The sequence below is a fragment of the Apteryx rowi genome, unplaced genomic scaffold (genome assembly GCF_003343035.1).
Source record: "Apteryx rowi isolate R43461 unplaced genomic scaffold, aptRow1 scaffold_8, whole genome shotgun sequence".
In the NCBI taxonomy this organism is placed as follows: Eukaryota; Metazoa; Chordata; class Aves; order Apterygiformes; family Apterygidae; genus Apteryx; species Apteryx rowi.
The window spans coordinates 3099677-3119573 of NW_020451093.1; the positions used below are offsets into that span (position 1 = coordinate 3099677).

Consider the following 19897-nt stretch of genomic DNA (forward strand, 5'->3'; position numbering starts at 1 on the left):
GTCCTACAAAAATAAGAATTCAACTTTTTGCATGTGGGCCAGTGTCTGAATAAAATGAGCAGTAAAGAGTTTGCTGGTGCACTGCACACAACAACAAAATCAGCATGAAAGGAAGAGATGGATGAGTAGAAGATATCTTTTAAGATGCTTTATATAGTCTGCCTGATCAAGGAGTCTGAGCGACCAACTTAGAAACATAACACCATCTGAATTTGTAAGGTTTGAAGAAAGGAGCCTGAATTAGGAAAAATAGACACAATTAAACTTCAGTCCAATTTGCTTTAAGGATTCTCAAAATTGTATTGATGAGTAACTGAGAATTTATCCTACCTTAGTCTGTTCCTGGGTCTGAGATGTACTTGGAAATCTCCCTCTTCTCCCTGTTTTGTAAGTGAGGAGGATGTAAATGAAATCTCTAAGAGCTTAGTTTGCAACACTTCTGATCTCCCTCGCTAAAGACAGAGATTCCCTCCATGAAATCTTGGATCTCATTAATGCTTGGTAACATGGGAGAGCAACCATCAAAAACCATAGCAGTTAACACGATTGTATCTCTTTTGGCCTCGGTCTGAATTTACTGGCCAGGAAAGTCTCCAGGAGAAGAAATTGAACTATGCAACCACAGTGCTCAAAATCATGCTGCAAAAGTGAAACAAAAATCTGTGAGGAAGTCATCAACACTCTCTGCTGGGGCCTGGCTACATCGCAGAAATGACCTGCTTCTGGGTGAGTGTTTTTCATCATCTGAATGAGCTCTGCTGTTCTCCCTGTGCCCGTGTCTAAGTGGTGGAAAATCAGGAAGACTGTTCCCTTTCTTGAAACACTGTGTCGCCATTGGATATCTTTTAAAGTGCATCTTTATTTAAGGAAGTCAGATACCTTTATATGCCTGCCTCTGTAGCAAGGTGACCTAGGGAAACTCCTTATCAGCGCAGGCTAGACATCATGCTAAAAACCCTCCTCCAAATCAACCTCAGCGCCGGATCTCTTGGTAGCTGTCTGTGACACTCAGAAAAGCCCTTGCAAATTTTCCTAATGTTGTTAATGGTTAGTGGCATCTTAAAATAGTGTGAGTATAATTAAAGTATGTACTTGGGTTTCTCATTTAGCATCAACGAGACAAGAAGGAATTAGGGCGGTGTATCGATTTAAATGTATTGATCTGCGAGGTCACCGTGTCACAGGAGGGTATTTGCCGCCTGTGAAAGCAGGAAGGGGAAGCTGCAGAAGGCCGTGCTGCCACTGAAGCTCTTCAATGCCTTTTCGGTGGCTGGGTGACCTGTTCTTAAATAGAGGACCTTGTGGTCGTTAATATATCTCACATTTGTAAATTAAAGTCCTAGGAACATGAAGACAACCCAGGGAGAGAGAATTCATTCCTTTTGCCTGATTTTGAGCCATCAAGCCCTAGCCATTTCTGCTTCTGCTGCTTTAGTGCACTGAGACTGCTTAAAATCTTAACAAGAATGAAATACGAAGTTCATAAAATATAAAAACACCTGAGGTGTTTTATGCTAGTCATTAAGATTAAGCCCAAGAACCAAAGACTAGTGAAGTATCTGAAGCATTTATGACTGCCAGTCCAGCAGGGTATCTTTCCTTATAGTCATTTTTTCTGTTTAAAAAAAAAGTAAGCTTTTGTTCACATTCTTATGAACCTCCTTGCTTGTATTTACTGCATGTAAATCTAATTGTTTTGATTGCTTTCCTTTTCTTTTGCAAAGTCATGTGGTAGCTTTTGTCTGATGTAGTAGCAGTATCATAGTCCAAAATATTTGCTAATTATCAGGATACAAGGGACTGCATCAGCACTTCCTATTCTGTGAAAAGGAAACCATGCAATTATTGTCCGAGTTAAGTCAAAGTCATCCAAATGTGGCTTGTCCATGTCTCCGGTCATAACTTGGCAGCTGAAATGAGCTGACATGTTGTGTTGACAACGCCTAACTTTGTATGCTCAGAAACTGGCAGAAAGATATTCTCAGTGGAGGGCCCCAAGCTCTGAAATTGAGTTTCTGAGTGTGCTCCAGCAGAGCCTGAAACCATTGACTTTCAAGCCATGTATGATTTACTGGTGAAGGAGGTATTTTTGGTTGCCATTTGGCAGCAGTTTTCTCCCAGTGATGAACTCTTGGCTCTGGAAGATACTTTCCATGTGGTCCAAATAGCCCAAATCTATATTGATGCTCAGAACATGCTGCACAGTACATCTATTTTTGCAGCTACTGTGGAACTGGGCCTTTGAGAGAAGTCTGATGTGTGAGAAAGAAGGGAATTTGATGTTCTGTGGACAATTTAATTTTGTTCTCACGATATGTTGCAGAAGCCTTGTTTTATTATATAAATATAATAATAATAAACAAGGATTATCTCAGTTCTTTTTTTAAATATCTGCTTTGCTGTGGATTGAGTAGCCTGTAAGAGTGTTTAGGCTAAACAATTTATAAATAGAAAGAGTACAACCATAATAAAGTGCAGTAGAATGACTTTCTTTCCTAATATTCAGAGGATGAAGATACAGATAAAGAAAATAATAACTGCTCAATTTTGTTTGGACAAAAGGGATGATTCTCCCAGTTGTAGAGTGATGAGCAGCAAAATATATAAGAAAGCACAGCTGAGCTCCTATCCTAACTGACATTGATCCCAGAAGATGATTTTTTGTATTTGAGTAAGGAAGGATTACTTAAAAATGTTCAGTGGAGGAGCTGCTGTGATTTCACCATGGGTTTGTCCTCTAGAGCAGAGGTGGTCACTTGTGGCTGGCAGGTCCAGTGAAGACCATGTACCAGGATAATGCCCTAGGATTATAGCCTGGTGAATGAAAGCTGGCACAGACTTTCTTAATACGTCAGGCCCTGCAAGCAGCTGGGCCATCCATTCACATGGGGAAGGACCTCCCAGAGAAGGGGAATGATTTCCAGAGCTGCATTGGGAATTGGATTCTAGACAGATTCGTGTGGTGGATCTCTTGCTGTTCACATGAGAAGCTCCAGATGAGAAGAAAGTACGGTGTAAAGTCCTATAGTCTCAGAAGAGTCTCTCTTCTCCAGAAGAGCTCTCAGTTTGTTTCACAATATATTACATGGAATGTGCTGGTTAATGGAAATTTTAGTGTTTAGTTAAAAGATTAAATCTATCAACTATCATGGTTTGCATTTAAGCCAACATTAGGTGTAAGCTTGCAATCTCTTTAAGGAAGAAAACCATGATGCAAAATTAAAAGAAATTAGGAATCATAATGCAAAGTCAGCATCAACCTAACTGCCTTGTCAGGATTTATAAAGGCTGTGAAATTGAACAATAAAAGCAACCTTTGGATGAATTTCATTAACAATAATGACGAGTTAAACTTACCAGCATTTTTTACAAGTACTCTCTGGTCTATTTAGAATCTCTAATGAGTCTCCTACAACAGAAGGAGAGCAAAAGCAAGCAGGAATAGATTAGCTAAGGTGGTCCATTTTTTGAGCTTTGCAAAATATTTGATGTAGAAGGTATTTTTGCTGGGTTTTTTGGTTGGTGTTTATTAAGTATATTCATTATATTATCTCATAAGTTTCCCAGCTGGCAAACTAATAATGCATAAAGCATCTCAAATCATTGCATATTAGAAAAAAAAAAAGGAGTAAATGTTTATTCTGTGGCAATACTGGTTTCTTTTCAGATGCAGCTGATATTGTTAGCAACTTTAAGACTCCCGGATTTTACTTAGGTTACTTCAATTCATAGTGTACACCCTTGAAAGAGCCTCAGAAGACCTCAGAAGGAGGTGCCCACCTTGTAATGCTAATGGCCATGTGGTGGCCCACGGTGGAGGCAGCCCATTTGCTGAAGGCGTACTCAGTCTGTGCGTGACGCCGAGGCACTGGAAGTAACCGTGGGGTTTGTTTCGCAGGAGATCCCAGAGCTGTCAGCGGAGCACTGTGACCCCCGCACGGCGTGGTCCACTGGGGCTCAGCAATGAGGTCTGAGCTGGTAGACTTCCAGGACTGCACAGATTTACTGGTGTTGCTCTACGTACTTCACATTCAGCTACCAAATGAATGTGAATTTTAATTGCGAAATGAATCAGTCTTTTTTTTTTCCCTACCTTTGGTCTGTGTAATTAAGAAACAGCTCTTCAATGGCAGTGTCGGCTCTGGTGCTCCCTTGTTTGTTTGTTTAAGGGGGACCTCTTTTATCCTATGGACTCTGAGGGAAATTAGTTGTCTTATTACCAGTGGCAGTTGGAGTAACACGCAGAATTGTTCCTTTCTTATTTATGACCTTGAATTGCATGAAGCACCTCAAGGGTTACAAACAAGAGTAGAGCTGCTGGAAGTTGGTTAATTGAAATGATGAAATATGCTAGAGTGGCTACAAATGAGTTTAAAGCCAATTCAATTAGAAGTGCATCTGTTTCCTTTTTCAAATCGCTTTTAAGTCAGCCGCTTGGAATCCTTTCGGCATGTTTGTTTAACGCTGTGCAGACCTCACACCCTCGCAGATTTGCCATTTGGAAGCGCAACAGTCGGGTGGGTGTCAATGTCTTACATTAGGTTGTAAGCCTATTAATGGTCTGCTTCTCCCACCACGATCCCTTGGTGAATATGCAGGGGGACGCAGAGGGACGCTGTAGCCCCTCGTTGGCTTTGCCAGGCCTGCTACGTACTGCGCCTCATGTAGATGGCAAAGAAACTGGGCTACTGCCAAAATCTCCACCAGCGCTGCATTCAGTCCTCGGTCCATAGGTGTTTCTTCATGCTCTCTGCTACCTGCCTCTGAGCCCTGCACCTCGGACACCCACCAAACCGTCACCCTCACGTTGTTCAGCTGCTTTCTAAAGCCTCCTCTCTGTGTTGCACAGAAGAAATAAGATCAGAATATCAGTTGTTACATCATGTATATGAGCCTTCCCGGTACAGCTGGTATATTCTGTGGGTGCTTTGTTCATTATAGACGCCATAAGGAAGAGACTCCATTTGTGGCTTGTAGAGCAACAAGGACGTTGTCTGTTCTTAATGAATAAATAATAGTGAAATTTGCTGTGCAGCCTAGGTAAATGCATTTGTTCATCCCATTATTTTGACAATGTCTCAGTCGTAAAACAATTGCATTTACACATGCAAAAATCTTACTTGATCATCTGGTTCATTTTTTTACTGCCAGCTCAGGACTATTCCCTGTAGTATGATTGAAAGTGCCAACTTAAATATCCCATGCATTGGTGTTCCTGTGGCTACCTCACATAACATCTGTGTTCACAGCTGTAGCTCGGTGACCTTCAAGAACTTGCTGTTGATTCAAGTAGTACAGAGATTTTCCCATGTATTGTTTCTGAAATAGATGAGCTTTGGTTTAACAGTATTTGAGATTTTGAGGAATAAAAAAAGATGTTAAAGGAGGCTTCAAGAATTAACATAACACCATATAGAAAACAGGCTGAGCAGGTTTGGGGAAAGGAGGAGGTCTTTTTCCATGGAAGGCTGTGGCACCTCACCAGAAGTTTTGGTACCAGGTTCTGCAGAGGAGAGGAAAAGAGGGATGGGATGGATGAGTGAGCTGTCTAAGGAGGACACGGACAAAACCCAGGCTCGAGTTAGTCTCACCAAGTTGAGTGGAAATAACTAATACATTTATGCTCTTTTCTTTATTCCTGTTTTGTTTTGGTCAATGATATTTCTCTGGTTTTGGCTAGTTACTGTGTTTTATTGTTGTTTCTTCCAATAATAGCCTGAATGTAGGATTCTTTATTAATAGATGGTTTTAACAGCATATCTTCCTTGTTATTTTTTTTTCTTATATTATGCATCATGCCAATGTTAAAAAGTTTCGTAGGAATGCCAGTACTGGGATTACTGTGGATATCCAAACTGGACTCTTTTCCACCCACTGGCTGACACTGACAAACGCTGCTTGGCTCCTGCAGAGAAAAACAAAAAGTCCTGTTCTCACAGGCAGTGGAAGGGTTGGGAACCAGCTGAGTACAACGTTATTTACTAGATTCGCCTAATATCCATAAAGATGTTACACATTTGAGCAAAGATGATTTGTCACATAAAGATTTTTTGCAGGAAATTTTTTATTGAATCTTTGATTGTGGGGTTCTCAGCACAGGATTAACCTCAAGTGGTTAATGGAGCAAATAATGGCAGCTTGTAAGAAGAGCTTGAAAGAAAGTTATCTTCCCATTTTGATTCTGTAGCATTGTTCAGTATAGAGAACTGCTTTCTTCTGGATGGTAATGTAATTTATTGCTCTATTAGCTGGCCATTATTTATTTATAAATAATATAATTTATAAATATGAGTGAGGAAACTCAAAATATAATAAGTTGGCCTCTCAGCACCAGGAAGTCTGCAGAAATTCAGCGGTTTGCTGAGGGATCTCCACAGCACTTCCCTGGGATGAAGTAGAACAACTCTCTTCAGTTTTTTTATAAACTTCTCTGCAGTTTATTATAACTGTTCCTTCTTCTTTCTTACATTTCTTCTTTCTTATATTTCTTTTTTATTAGAGATGTAGGTCTTGAACTGCCAAAAGGCTTAGCCCATTTTGCCTTTGCTGATAAGTTGATAACCCCTCTGTCTAATCCTACTTTGAAACAAGGCGCTTTCTTTGTTTCTGTTGAGAGTTAATTACCTAGGCTGTCACACAGCCCAAGGAAAAATGATATTTCATATGGTGGTGGAACAGAACTCTTTGGAGAACTGCCTGAGAAATGCTTCTCATAAATCTATCATGAGAAAACTTCTTTTACTTATCATAATGTATTGTGAATTGCTTTGAGTGGCAACCTAAGCAGTTGGAATAGAATATTAGTGGGATGTTGAAAGTTTCATTTTGGAAAATGTGAGTCTATTTTGGAAATATGTGTATATGGGTGTGCACGTGTATAATCTCATTTAGATAAGAATACAAAAGATACACAGTTGAAATATCTCAAGAAGCATAAACACCACCATAGTGGACTGGGTAGGAAATAACTAAGTTATCTAATTCCAGTGGCTTTAGAGCTGCAGATGAAAAGGCAGCTCAACCCGGAGAAATATGAGGTAGCAAAGTAAAACAGAGCACACTGTGCAGGGTTAGTTATACAACTTTAGGGAAGAGTTACAGCATGCGTTACTGTGGAAAAATTACTGCAGCTGTCAGACTCCTTGGTGGCTGCTGTAAAAGAAAAGGTAACCAAATCCTGGCACAAAGCAAAGGAGGGGAAGAAAAAGAGCATCATGTAACAGAAGGAGGAACTGCTGTTGTTTCTGGCGTTTTTTTTAAGTCACTGTTCACAAAACCAACTTCATTATTTGTTATACTTGCAGGAGGAGGGAGGATAGTTTCCTGGGGGAAAATGCCTAAATAAGTCTGAAAGCTTTCCTGAAAATGCCTTCAGCGTGCAGCCCAGGCCGGGAAGGAGGCAGCGTGCTGCTGCTTCGGCTCAGTGTTTGGGGTGTAGCACAGTCCTGGTCCTGCGTAGGCAGCTAGTTAGGACACTGCAGAGTTAGTAAGATCAGCTGCGGGCCAGATTAATTTCTGTGCCTTGGCTTTGGTGCTTCCCGACCGTCCAGGGCTGCTGTCAGTGGGTTTGGGAAGGAAGCTGCTTCTTGTCCTTCCTGGCTGTGTGTGGGGAAATCCTTCTTAATAGCATAATGGAATTAGCTAGTTTGGTATTCTGTAGGTAAGGAATATACAGAGGAGTGCAAGTGGGATGAAAACCAACTGGAAAGAAGGGGCATAAAAATGAGAAATATCAGAAATTTGGTAGGGATGAAATCCAGTTATTTCCATGACCATAATTATCAGAGCTGTCAGAGGGCCTAAGCCTTTTGTAATAAAGGCTGATCTTAGCAGCCAGTGACTTTCATAGTCTAACGTGAAATCTCTTTTTTGTTTAAATCAAAATAGTACATACGGACATGACAACCAGGTAATAGAAACTCAAGGAGAATGAACATAGCATAGTAAGTAGGAATGTATAGGAACTGTTGCACACTGTTGACCATATTAGTAATTCAATATTAGTAATTCCCTTGCGACCCTGAGTGTTTGGGGCACCCTCTCCTCTACCTTTCTGCATGTGGGAAGCTTAATGGCCAATGCTGGGCTATGGAAGATCTCTCTTCCCCGTGCCCATTCCCAAACTTGCTGGTGAGGACGTGCCTGTATGGAGGAATTCTTCTTTCACCCTGGGATGCCCTGTTGGGTGTTAATGCAGTAGGGTGCGAGCCATCGTTCCCAGCCTTCGCCTGGGCGCAGCTGGGAGTTATTTCCATTCAAATCTTTTCTCCTCCCAGGTGCCTTTTTCTCTGGCTTGGGTAAAGGGTGCAAGTCCAGCACGCTTTTGCTGCGCTGGGAGTGGCTCATGCTCCTCTGGGAGGTGAAGGCCCTTGCTGCGACCAGGCTCCTCCGTTCCCTGCTGAGACCGTCAGTGTAACCTGCCAACAGATTTTATTATGGACAAATTCTTGTAGGGACAATAATTACCACCTAGTGGTAATTTCACCAGTTTCACAGCAGTTACTTTTGTCAGTGTGTCCTTTACATTGGTTTTATGATGCCCTTCGTAAAGATCATTGGACTAAACCAATAAGAAATTAGTTTCAATCACATATCATCATCTTGTGTCAAGAAAGCATTGTAAGACCACAAGATCTTATTTTTTCTTGAAAAAGTTATCTCTGTATGTTGATTATACACATTGCAGTGAGACATTAGAGGATAGAGGTGGCTTTGATTAAAACATCTTTCTTCAATTTTTGGTTTAGGTTACATTGAAGAATCTTGCACGGTTCCGTGTCCGTTTGATTGCAAGTTGAGTGATTGGTCTAGCTGGGCCCCTTGCAGCTCGTCCTGTGGAATGGGAGTGAGAATCCGCTCCCGGTGGCTCAAAGAGAAGCCGTACAATGGAGGTCGTCCCTGCCCAAAACTGGACCTCAAGAATCAGGTGAGCTGCGTTAAATAGCCGGGAGAAAGCTCACGGTGGTTGTTGTGCTTTTAGTTGTAATCACAAGGTCCTGTGCTGGTGAAGAAATTAAAAATACGAGAATAATTATGAAAGTAGCTCATGAAATTTAATTTTGTTATTCTTCCAAGAGAAAGTTACAGTTATCATTTGAAGTTTTCCGTGTCTGTTCAGATACCTTAGTATGATCTGATTTAAATGTTTTGATTATGTCTGTTTTGATACTTTAAAGATGTGGTGTCCTTTAGATTTTTGTGAGTATTTTAAAAGATACAGTTATATCTTACTGCTTGAAATTTTTTGAAGTCTTGATAACTGTCAGAGTTACTATTGCGTAACTGCAAGACAGTTTTTCAGTGTATGTTAATACAAATGCATGTGCATATGAAATTAACCTATTTCAGATAGAAATTCCCATAACAGAAAATAAGGACTACAGCATTTTTCCAGAAAATTTGGTAATGTTGTACAAAGAAGGGATGTTTTCTACATAATATATTACCAGAATGTTATAACAATGCCTCTTTTCATTTGTTCCAGGAAAAAAAAAAAAAACCCAAATCTTTCAGTACTGCTATGAAATTATTCTGTGTCTCTGTTAGTAGGTGCAGTTGTCGGTGTGGCCCACACAAACTGTTTATAAATTACACTAGAAACCTGTGTCTGGATGAAAGCCTGAAGTGGAAGCGAAGCACATCCGTTGCTCCTCTGAGTGTCATATCCCTTCAGTCTAATGTCCGTAGACCATACTTTCCCTGTTACTTAAATCAGTCCTTCCTATGAGCCGTCCTTGCTGGTTTTTATTATTGCCGTGTAAAATCTCAACCCTGTCCTGACTAGATGTTCATTTCCCATGTATTATACAAAGCTACGATAAAAGGACATTGATTCAGAGCATTTGTCATCCAAGTACTGCTTAAGTGTTCTGTTTGGACCATGATGTTTCTTTCCGACTCATCCTTTGTTTGTATGGTCAAAATTTGAGCGTTAGAGGCTGGAGTTAGAATATATTTTCTTGGCAAACTGGGTTTGCGGGATTTAATTGCCTGTTTTATTCTTCAGCACAAGTGATCTCTGGGACCTCCCTTTGTAGGAAAGGATTTTGTAGGCTGTCCTAGAACTTCTTGAGGACTGAGAAGAAGATGCTTGTGTAACAGCAAAATTTGACCTGAAACACTCTATTTCTTATCTAAGAGAGATTTTTTTTCTCTCCCAGAGCACAGGAACCCCAGACAAATAATCCCCTCTCAATGGAGTATAAATGTCTGAAAACTCAGATGTCTTGGGATATTTTAAAAATCTTTATCTCTCTCTGAGACTGTGGTTGCTGCAAGAACACTCATTATATATGCATTGACTAAAATAGCACCATGCACATATTCCCTCCAACATTAATTGCTGTATATTCAATATTGAAGTATCTCATCAGAGGAAAATAATCTCTAAATTGTTACTCTAAAGAAAAAAATCAACATGTATTTGGATAATCCTATATGTATTTCTACAAAACTAGCAGTGATTTTCTACGTTTACTGGTTAATTCTGCACACTAATTAACATTGATGAAGTACTGTTTAGTTTTGCCTATTCTTTTTTGCCAATTCAACTATCAAAATTAGTTGATAATAAGACAGCAAATGTCATGCACAAGGGACTTCATATATATATATATATATTTTGAATATATATAGGAAAATATGTTGTAGAATATATATAAAAGGTCTTTAATAGTAGTCATACAGAGATTAGTGTAATGGCTTGCAGGTGTTCAAGCTGGCAGCACCAGTTATTTACCTTGCAACTGCTATGCAGCAGTCGCGTCCAGGGATGCAGGACCACATCCAACACCTGATTCTGAACTTGCTTCATTTTCCTCGCAGTTAATTTTTTTTCCTGTGAGAAACTTGTTAAATTCTTTTTATTGCTTATTACTATTCGAAATTCGTAGGCAGTAGCCTAACTTAGAAGCAGCAGGGACCAAGAAAATATAAAACTGCAGTAAAGTGTATGTTGTCCATACCTCAGCGCTCTTCCTAATAGATCAGGCAGATCACCAAAGAAGCCAACTGAAATCCCACAGTAAGTCCTATGGTAACAATAAGCTCCTTTGTAATGAAAAGATACTGGGGTTTGTTACCCATAGACACAGCAGACCACTTCTATTAAAAGTAAACTTACTGCTATAAAGTTTTGCCTATTCCCACACATATTTTATTTGCTAATTTCAAAACCCTTTCAGAAGATATTAAAGGAAAGAAATTGTTTAATGCTGGAAATTACTTCTTTGTAAGGTTTATTGGTGCACAGTCCTTGCAAAACGCCATGGCTGTTATTAATATAAATGTGCTTGGTGCTTTTTGCCTCTTTTCCAGGAACACAAGGTTCAACACTATTGAATTCATTAGAGGGCTTGCTATTGTGTGCTCTAGTAGTGACACCTTAGAATTGCATTAAGGCCTGGTTTGGGGGATTTTTTTTTTTTTTTTAGGGTAGAAGCTATTTCTAGCTGTTTTGTCACAAAATAGATTGCCTTTTTCCAATTTAGATTTATAGGATTGGATTGAATCCTGTATGCTTCAGAGCTTTTAGGATAAGAAGAAATCATTGTGCTAATTTGCTGTGATCTTCTCACATTGGACTTTACACAGCAAGTGCAGGAACAGATCAAGCAGCTTGTGGGGAGCAGGAGCAGGTCTTCAGACACGTCCTGTTCCCTGCTCCCCTCTTGTTCCCCCATCCCGCTTTGTCCACATAAAAGGAAAACCTTGGGAAGAAATCCTTGTGCCACTGAAGTTAATAGGGATTTGGCCCTAGATCCAGTCACTGGAAGAAAGTGTTTCCAGTTACTGTCACTGTGTATGTATATGTGTGCGTGTGTGTTTCTCTTCTTCGCCTCCCCGTACTCTGCTTAATCCTGTGTGCAGTTAGGGAGGAGTTTTGCTCTGCGCCCACTGGACTTCGACTTCGATACTGGTTTCGAAACACTGAGGTCCTTAGGCATTGCAAGGTACAGGAGCTGCCTGCCTGGGTGGTGAACCAAATTAGCTGATCACTCTGATGTTGAGCTAAGCTGGACACATACCATTAATCCACTGCAAGGCAGACGGTCGTTTTTTTCCTCTGGTCTGGGCAGTGTTTAAATCCTTGAGCAAAACTCTATAGAATTCATTATATGTTAATATATGACATCCTAATTATTTTTTATATAGTCTCATAATCTGAGTTAAATACATGCAATGCAACACTCACTTTTGTTTGATTTCAAACATGAGAAAACTAAATCACCTTGGTGCTAAGATTATTTTTTGCTGGCTTCTGTGTTATATTGTGTTTTATGTAGCTGATAAAGATTAGAACCAAGAATAAGCTCCTAGGACCCCGTAGATACCTTATTATTTCCATATTATTTCTCCAATACTTGTATAACTCAATCTGGTTGTAACTTGGGTCTTGTTATAACTTAATCATTTACTTTGGAGAACTGTCCGTTATCCAGTCATTATAATTAGAGCCTGCAGTCACTTTGTGTCTTTTTCTCATTAAGTCAAATCATCCTTTAACTCTCTTTTTGAAGGGTGTTTTCTAAGCTCCTACATCTCTTTTCTGGATGCCTTTCAGATATTTGACATAAATGTAGGTACAGAGGGCAGAACTTGAAATAGTATTGCAGCAATTCTCTCTTACCACTTCCCCTCATTTCCAGGGCCTGCCAATACAGGTACTTTAATATAGCTGCTGCTTTGGTGAGAGAGGCAAATTACATGAGCAAAACCATTTATTTGACCAATATAAATAATCTGAATCGCATAAACTGTATCATAAAAGACTCTCTTCCTAGAATTAGTTTAATCAGTGCAGTGCAGTTTTCTTGTGTATTCAGGACAGGACTTTTTAGCATAAATTTAGTTTTATACTGTGATAATAACACGTCCTATTACTGCACGATATTCCATGGAGGAATTGCCCAAGACGAGTGGGCTGAGCCGAGGGCTCGCCTTTCCCTAAGGGCCGGCGTGCTTCGAAGCCCCCTTTCCCATGCCTGAATGCCATCCTGCCCGCTGGACTCGCACAGTCCAGCCACTGTGCAGCAGATGCGAGAAGTGAGCTCAGGAGAATTAATTCTGCTCTGATATAGTTCTTCTTCTCATTATAATGTCAGTGGAGTATGTTGAGCCCTGCCAGATTTTTATTACAATTTTTAATTGTAGGAACAGTTTGCCTGGGTAGTATGCATGTGGTATTCTAATACAATCATTCACTTTGATATAGCCACCCTAGCCTTTACCTTTCTTTATATTATTTCCCCATGAAAGGTGAATTACATTATTTGGGGGGAAAATTACAGTATTTCAACCCCGATTCCATGCAGTATGTTGAAATACTTTTGTCCTGTACCTCTGTGTGCAAACTGTTTAAGAGTTAGCGCTAACTACATTTTTGCCGCCTCTTTTAAAGAAAATGGGCATCGTATGTGGAAGCTGAGGAGCGCTTAGCTGAGGGTGTGATTGCTCCTGCGCAGCCGATTGGATTATGGGGCCAGCTGGCAGATGTTCTTGGCTGTGCAGTGCATGTTAAAAGAGGGGTAGCATTTACATTTTTCTCTTTCTGCTCTTATTTAAATGCAGTTACACAGCATGCAGCTGCTAAGCTATTTAATATGTAGTTCTACATGATGAAAGGTTAAATATGAGTTAAAGGGTTTTTATTGCATGAATATTCTTTTATAGGTTTTTGGGATTACTACAAGAAAAATGCATCTTATTTTAAAGACTCATGAATTCCAAGGATTATCTTTTTATTGATTGCTCTAATATATATTCTTGTCAAGATTTTCCCTCCTTCTCCTCCCTCCCCCTCTCTCTCTAACCCAGTCCTGATAAAGGACAAATATCACAGCAAATAGTTTATTCCCTTCATATATACTGTATATATTTAAGCACATATTTTTAAAGACTTGAGAGTATTTGTAAAGGCAGGCAGAGCAGGAGAAAATCTAAGGTATTTGAAATTTAGACTCACCGCCTCCTTTAAAATAAACATTTTATTCTTAATAACATTTTCAGATGTTCACTCTAAAAATGACAACACGCATCAAAATATAAGAAATACAGACACCTTACATGTTGCAGCTGAAAGTCCTTTTCCTGAAATCTCATGCAAAATTTAAAAAAAGGGAAAGGAGGAGAGTGGTACATTTACAAAACAGATCTCTTGGAAGCAAGCGTGAAGATGCATGAATGTCTGGTAATCTTTTCATCGAAAACAACTGGTTTAGTTCTACTCATGCTTCAGAGAAAACAGGGTTTTTTGATTAGCACCGAATGTGTCAAATTTCATTTCAAAAGTGAAAAATCAGACAAAATTATAGGCTTTGAAAACTCACGGTTAGAATGTAAAAGATTGGATGGGCTTGAATACTAATGTTAATTGTAGAAATTGCTATCTTTTGCCAAATAAAACTGGTCTTGGGCTCGGAGTCAGGAGGAGGAGTGCGGGTTATTTTCCTCCTTTTTCTAATTGGTTGTGTTAGGAAAGGTCTGCTCAGGAAAAGCCTTTTATTAAGATGTTTCCGGGGCCTTACACACTTTAATTACTCAAAAAATGTTAGATAAATAGCACGGTATTATGTAGACTTATTCGCATTCAGTGGCAGCCTCGCAAGGCAATTCTTGGCTCACATCTCACAAGTCTCGTTTCTGTGATCCCCAAGTACCTGGACACTGAACCTGCAAGCCTTAGACTGCCTCAGAGCTCTGCCTAAAGCGGGGCAATATCGCATGCCTTATCTCAAGGCGCTGCAGCGAAACGGCTCCTTTTTTATTTCGGTAGGTAAGTGCCCTCAGAAAGAGCAATAATTTCATACACAATAAAGTTTCTGGAGAAGCAACAGCTAACTCTGCTACATTTCTCCCATTTTCCTTCCTTGAGCTTATATTCCAGTCCATACCTGCTGAGGAAAAAATATTTGCAACCTCTTTTGTTTATCTTTCTGTCTCCTATCCGACTATGAATTTATTAAAATAGTATTTATTCTCTTGAGTGTGTCTGACCATAAAAGGATTTATTTTCATGCTTTATTTTGGTGTAATAGTGATGCTTTTCCTTTGCATGAACGTATTTTATAGACACACACGCACGCACACACCTATGTGCATGTGTGTGTATATGAAGCGTCTTTGAAACTGTTGGGTTCCTGTGTTAGAAGCGTGAGCCCCATGTGTTTCCTTGCCGTCGGTGAATTAGGCTCACATACAATTCCTGGGTGTCTTTGCATGTCCCTTCCCTTTCAATATCAGAAGCTGTTCTTCAAGAACGTCGTTAGTAATGTATTAGCTATAAATAGCTCCTGATTAAATCACTTCTTTTTATAATACAGAATTCTGATGGTCAAAAAAGTCACTAAACTTTTTTGAAGGTACTCATGAAATCTCTTGCTTTCACTGATTTGAAATGCCAGTAATTTATTTTTGAGCCCAGTCGTATGCTAGTGTATCAGTAACATGAAGTCTGAGATTCCTTTAGACGGTGTGCAAGGGCCCGGTTCGCCTGTGTGTTCCTCTAGCTCTCTCTATTGACACTTAACTTCTGGAGACAAAAATCCCATGCTTATTCTCAGCTTTACCTTCAGAATATCTGTTTTCCTCCCACTCGGAGTAAAAGTAGAAACTATAGTACAGAACATGTTTGTCCTCTAATTTTAGTGCATTTTTACAATATCATTAAAATGATATGTGTTTTTGCCCACTACAATAATATGGGACAATTTTAAGTCTCAAAATAGAGTGAAAAAAACACTAGTTTTCTTAGTATTTCCTTGCTATGGCTGAAAGTTTTGATACCAAACAGTAATTTAATACCAAATACAACAACAACAGCAAAATTAAATGTGCAAAAGTACCAAAGCCCAATCTGTGTAGTCGGAGTACTATCCCGTGTTCCTGAAGAAAATGTCTAAAAAGTCTCCAGAAAGAAGCATGCGATACTTCAGTTTCCAGATAGATAGATACAGCCGTATCCTGTGTTGTCCTTCAGGACAATAATCTGTATCGTGCACTGTAATTCCCAACATATATTAATGCTGTATTCTGCTTCATTAGCTATCCACACTCCATTTTCATTTCTCATGCAAGTTTTCTATTGAGTAAAGGTGTTATACAGACATATTTTAACAACAACCATTTATGAAAAGCTCTATCCTTGCAAAAATTGAGCAGTTCAGCAACATCTTGGAAAGTATTCTTTGCTTTTTGTTCTGTATAGCTCTTTCACACCTCCCTGCAGTAATAATGCATATTAGCATGTGGTGTCAAGCTGTTTTCTGTGGTTCTGAGAATACGCTTGCACTTACAGAAGTTAAATATACTATGCCAATCCGCTTCCCAGGAATTACTGTGAAAAATTCTACATTAAAATCCACAAAAATTAGCAGCCTTGTGCTTTACTGGTTAAACTATGTTTTTCTTCCTCCTAAAGTCCGTATGGCGTTCTTAATAAAATGAGTATCCAAACAGAATTTGTTGTTGTACAAGAAAGTGATACATTTAAATCTCTCTTGAATTGAAAAGTCTTGCTGATCGTTTCTGATTCAGATACGGGGTTCCTGGTTTTGTTGCTGAAGAGCAGAATTAACATTTCTATGGCAGCATACTGGAAAACATAGTAAAAGGCAGGAAGCATACCAAAAGTGCTTTATCCTATTTATTTCTGTGCAGCGGAAGTGGAATTAAATGGAAAATCAGCTGTAGGAGGTCAGGTTGCCCAGTGGACGGAGTATTATCATTTCACCTTAGGAACAGAAGATAAATTGGTTTAGGCAATATTTTTTAAGGAAAGAAGTTTGGTTTGTGCTGAATCTCGTGTGGACGATATGTCACATTGGAGGACCAGCATCCACCGGGTGTCATAAATCAGCGTGACAGCGTCTAACGCCGAGGCTGAACTTACTCTGCCTCGTCTTTGTCATAGGAGCAAAAGAGCGCAAAGGATTGATGCCTTAGCTATTCCTTGGCAGCAGCTTTCATTGTGGGCTTTTTCCCCCCTTCCTTCTTTTAGAAAGTTTCCTATTTCTTCCCTGTAAAATTTTTTCAGGGTAATTTGTTCTCCGTTTTACAATCACAGTCATTGTGGAAGGGAAATACTGCATAATGGTTAAAATAAGTGCATAGGTTCTGTTTTAATTTGAACAAAACCAGGAATATTCAAAATAAAAAATGTTGATATGTCTTTACCTTTTCATATGGTAAGATGCAAAAAATACAGCTTACCTGGCTTTTTATACATCTTGTCATATGTGACTCAGTCTTCAGAAACAGTGAATTAAGCAGAGAGCTATCACTTTTCTTGCTTTTGGCAAGCTAGATGAAGATTTTAACATGTTTTCCTTTTCTTCACTCTCTTTTATTATTTCTGTGTGTACAAAATTAGTTTCTGAAGTATTATCGTGATGGTTATATAGCCATGTTTGCTCTGAGAGAAGACGTGAATGCAGAAATTTCTTCTGAAATAGATTCTAAGTCAAGTAATAAAACTAATTATAATAATTTGCAGTTCTCTGGAACCTGCCACATAACGATTTCAGAACTTTTTGAAGTCTGAACGCAAGAAGATATTGGCAAGATATTAAACAAGGAGCAAATTAAGGCGAAGGTGGCTGGGCTCCGCGTCCGATTTCGGGAGCCCGCGTGTGTAACCCGAGGCCCCATGCCGAGCCGTGCCGAGCGCCGGGGCTGGGGCTGGGCGCTCCCCGCCGCGTCGCGCGCGGTCAGGATCCGGCGAGAGCCTCTTCCAGGGGGAAGCAGTGACCAGGGGCCTCAGGGCAGTCTGCCCCCAGCACTGATGCTGGCACGCCGGGAAAATCAAAGGCCGTGGCATGAATTTCCTCTCTGCTGGGTAGAGGATCCCGAATGTGCTTTGTTCAGCAAAATACGAGCGTCTCGTGCAGACCTCTGTGCTGAGGTCGTCTGCGTTCGCTCTGCTGCGGGGGCATTTCCGGCTTGGCTGGTGAATAAGATTTTGATCACTCTTTCATTTCTCCGCTGGAGAGCAATGTCTTTTAGGAGGAAGAGGACGTGGCATTTTCTCATATTCAGCAGTCTGTGTGCATCCTCAGTTTAAAGTCTACTAAATTCAGCTGGATGGTTTTATTCTTAGAGGAGTAGTTTCCTAAAGATGGTCCGACTCGCCTGCTTGCTTTGAATATATCCTAAGCGTTCAGAGCAGAAAGTTCCTACTTCTGCGCTTAAGTGTATGATTTTCAATTTCTGACTCTCCTTTAAGAATAAGTGACAATAATTTGAAATGACGTTGTAGTTCCAACAGGGAGAATGGACATGAGGAAACATGGTATGTTGGTTCATCCATCAAAGCTGCTGAGAAGCCCAGTAACGCTCAGACACCTCTTGCATTATGGTCCTTAAAATAACCCGGGTCTTGCCTTTTTAAAGTGTTTAATATTGCTGTGTTGTTCCACGTACAGCAGTTATCATTGATTAATACTTAACAAGTGTTAATATTTTTTGTGGTGCAGACATTTCTTGGCGCCATTTCCCAGAAATTGCACCCATATCATTTGTTCTGTTTGCTTTGTTTTATGCAGTATAGCTGATTGATAGATTCAGGAATGGATTTTATTTTCTTTTTATGTTGTTTAATTAATTTCCTCCTCCAAGATGTCAGAATAAAAGTGAAAATGACCTTCTGTACTCCTCTTGATATCTCAGCACGTGACTACGTGCATTGTGCTGGGCTTGCCATCAGCTGAATGCGCGTGTTTGAACTACGAGCTGAATGCATGGATTTTGCATCTTTTTTTAGGTGACAGCATCGGGCTCATCAGCGTTACCAGACTGCTAGTTGGAATGTAAACCACTCTGTGATTTTGGAAATCAAGGCCCAATTACAGCCTTCTGAGTGACTGTCAAACCTAACACCCATGTCAGGGAGGTCCCTTGTATGCAAGGGCTGTTTTCCAGAAGTTGAAATTCATTCTAGTCACATACAGGTGGGTTTTGGAAAGGAAAGAGGAAATTAAATCTGTCTCCGCTGTACAGCTGCGTAGGGCTCTCCCTGCCTCCTGAAATGTCTGTTTTAGCAGGCAAACCAAGACAACGGTTGCAAATAGCTCTCTCTGGGAGAGCGTGATAGAGAGAGTAGGATAGGGAGCTCACCTCATTAATAGTTCCAGTAAAGAATTTTATTCTTTTCTATTGTTCTTGAATTTTCATTCAAGAAAATTAGCAGGGCTTGTTCATCTATTATTAAAAAAAAAAAAAAAAAAAAAAAGAAAAAAGCAGAAGAAGGCGCCCGAGAAAGTGTTTTGTCTGCTGTGGGGTTCCCCAGGGCTGCTGGCCTCCCGGCCAGGTGGCATCGCCTCCGGTGCCGGGAGGCCGGGGGGCATCGCGGTGTGCGAGGCGGGAGCTCTCCGGCATGATGATGGCAAGGGAGCGCTTCCGGGAGCAGGGATTGCCGCGCCAGTCGTATCCCGTGGCTAGGCGAGCCTCGGCGGCCTGCGGTGTTAACATGAAGGCCTGCAGTCTGGGGCGCCACGTACAAATGTGGCTGATCCTTCCTTATTTACGTAGGGATCATCATAGATCGCTGACATCTATGTGCGTGTTATAAATTAGCATGGTGGCCATGGCCACCAGTAGAACTAAAGACAAGGGGATTTTAATGTATTAATGGAAGGCAATGGGTAGATTTCTCTTCTGTAATGAGATGTATATTCTGCCTTGTCGAATTTTATTTGTTGCTTTTCACTTGAGGAGTGCATAAATCAGCAGTGCTCTGCAGTCTGATGTGATTTATTGGCTAATTAAAAGTTATGAGGGCTTCTATTCCTTATGTAATTCATGTTATTTTTGAGTCGGCTGTTTCCCGTGTTGTAACGTAACCAGGAAACGCGCTGTTTTACAAAGGTGGCATTGGGCGAATCCTTGTGTTCGCTAGCGGATG

At 40.2% G+C, this 19897-nt stretch overlaps 1 protein-coding gene across 1 annotated transcript in view; it reads left to right on the plus strand.

Moving 5' to 3' along the window:
- THSD7B (thrombospondin type 1 domain containing 7B) overlaps window positions 1-19897 on the plus strand; it is a 271641-nt gene that overhangs the window by 180555 nt on the left and 71189 nt on the right. The window contains exon 15 of the mRNA XM_026089076.1: window positions 8748-8926. Coding sequence (XP_025944861.1) covers window positions 8748-8926 — 179 coding nt within the window. The remainder of the gene's footprint in view (window positions 1-8747; window positions 8927-19897) is intronic.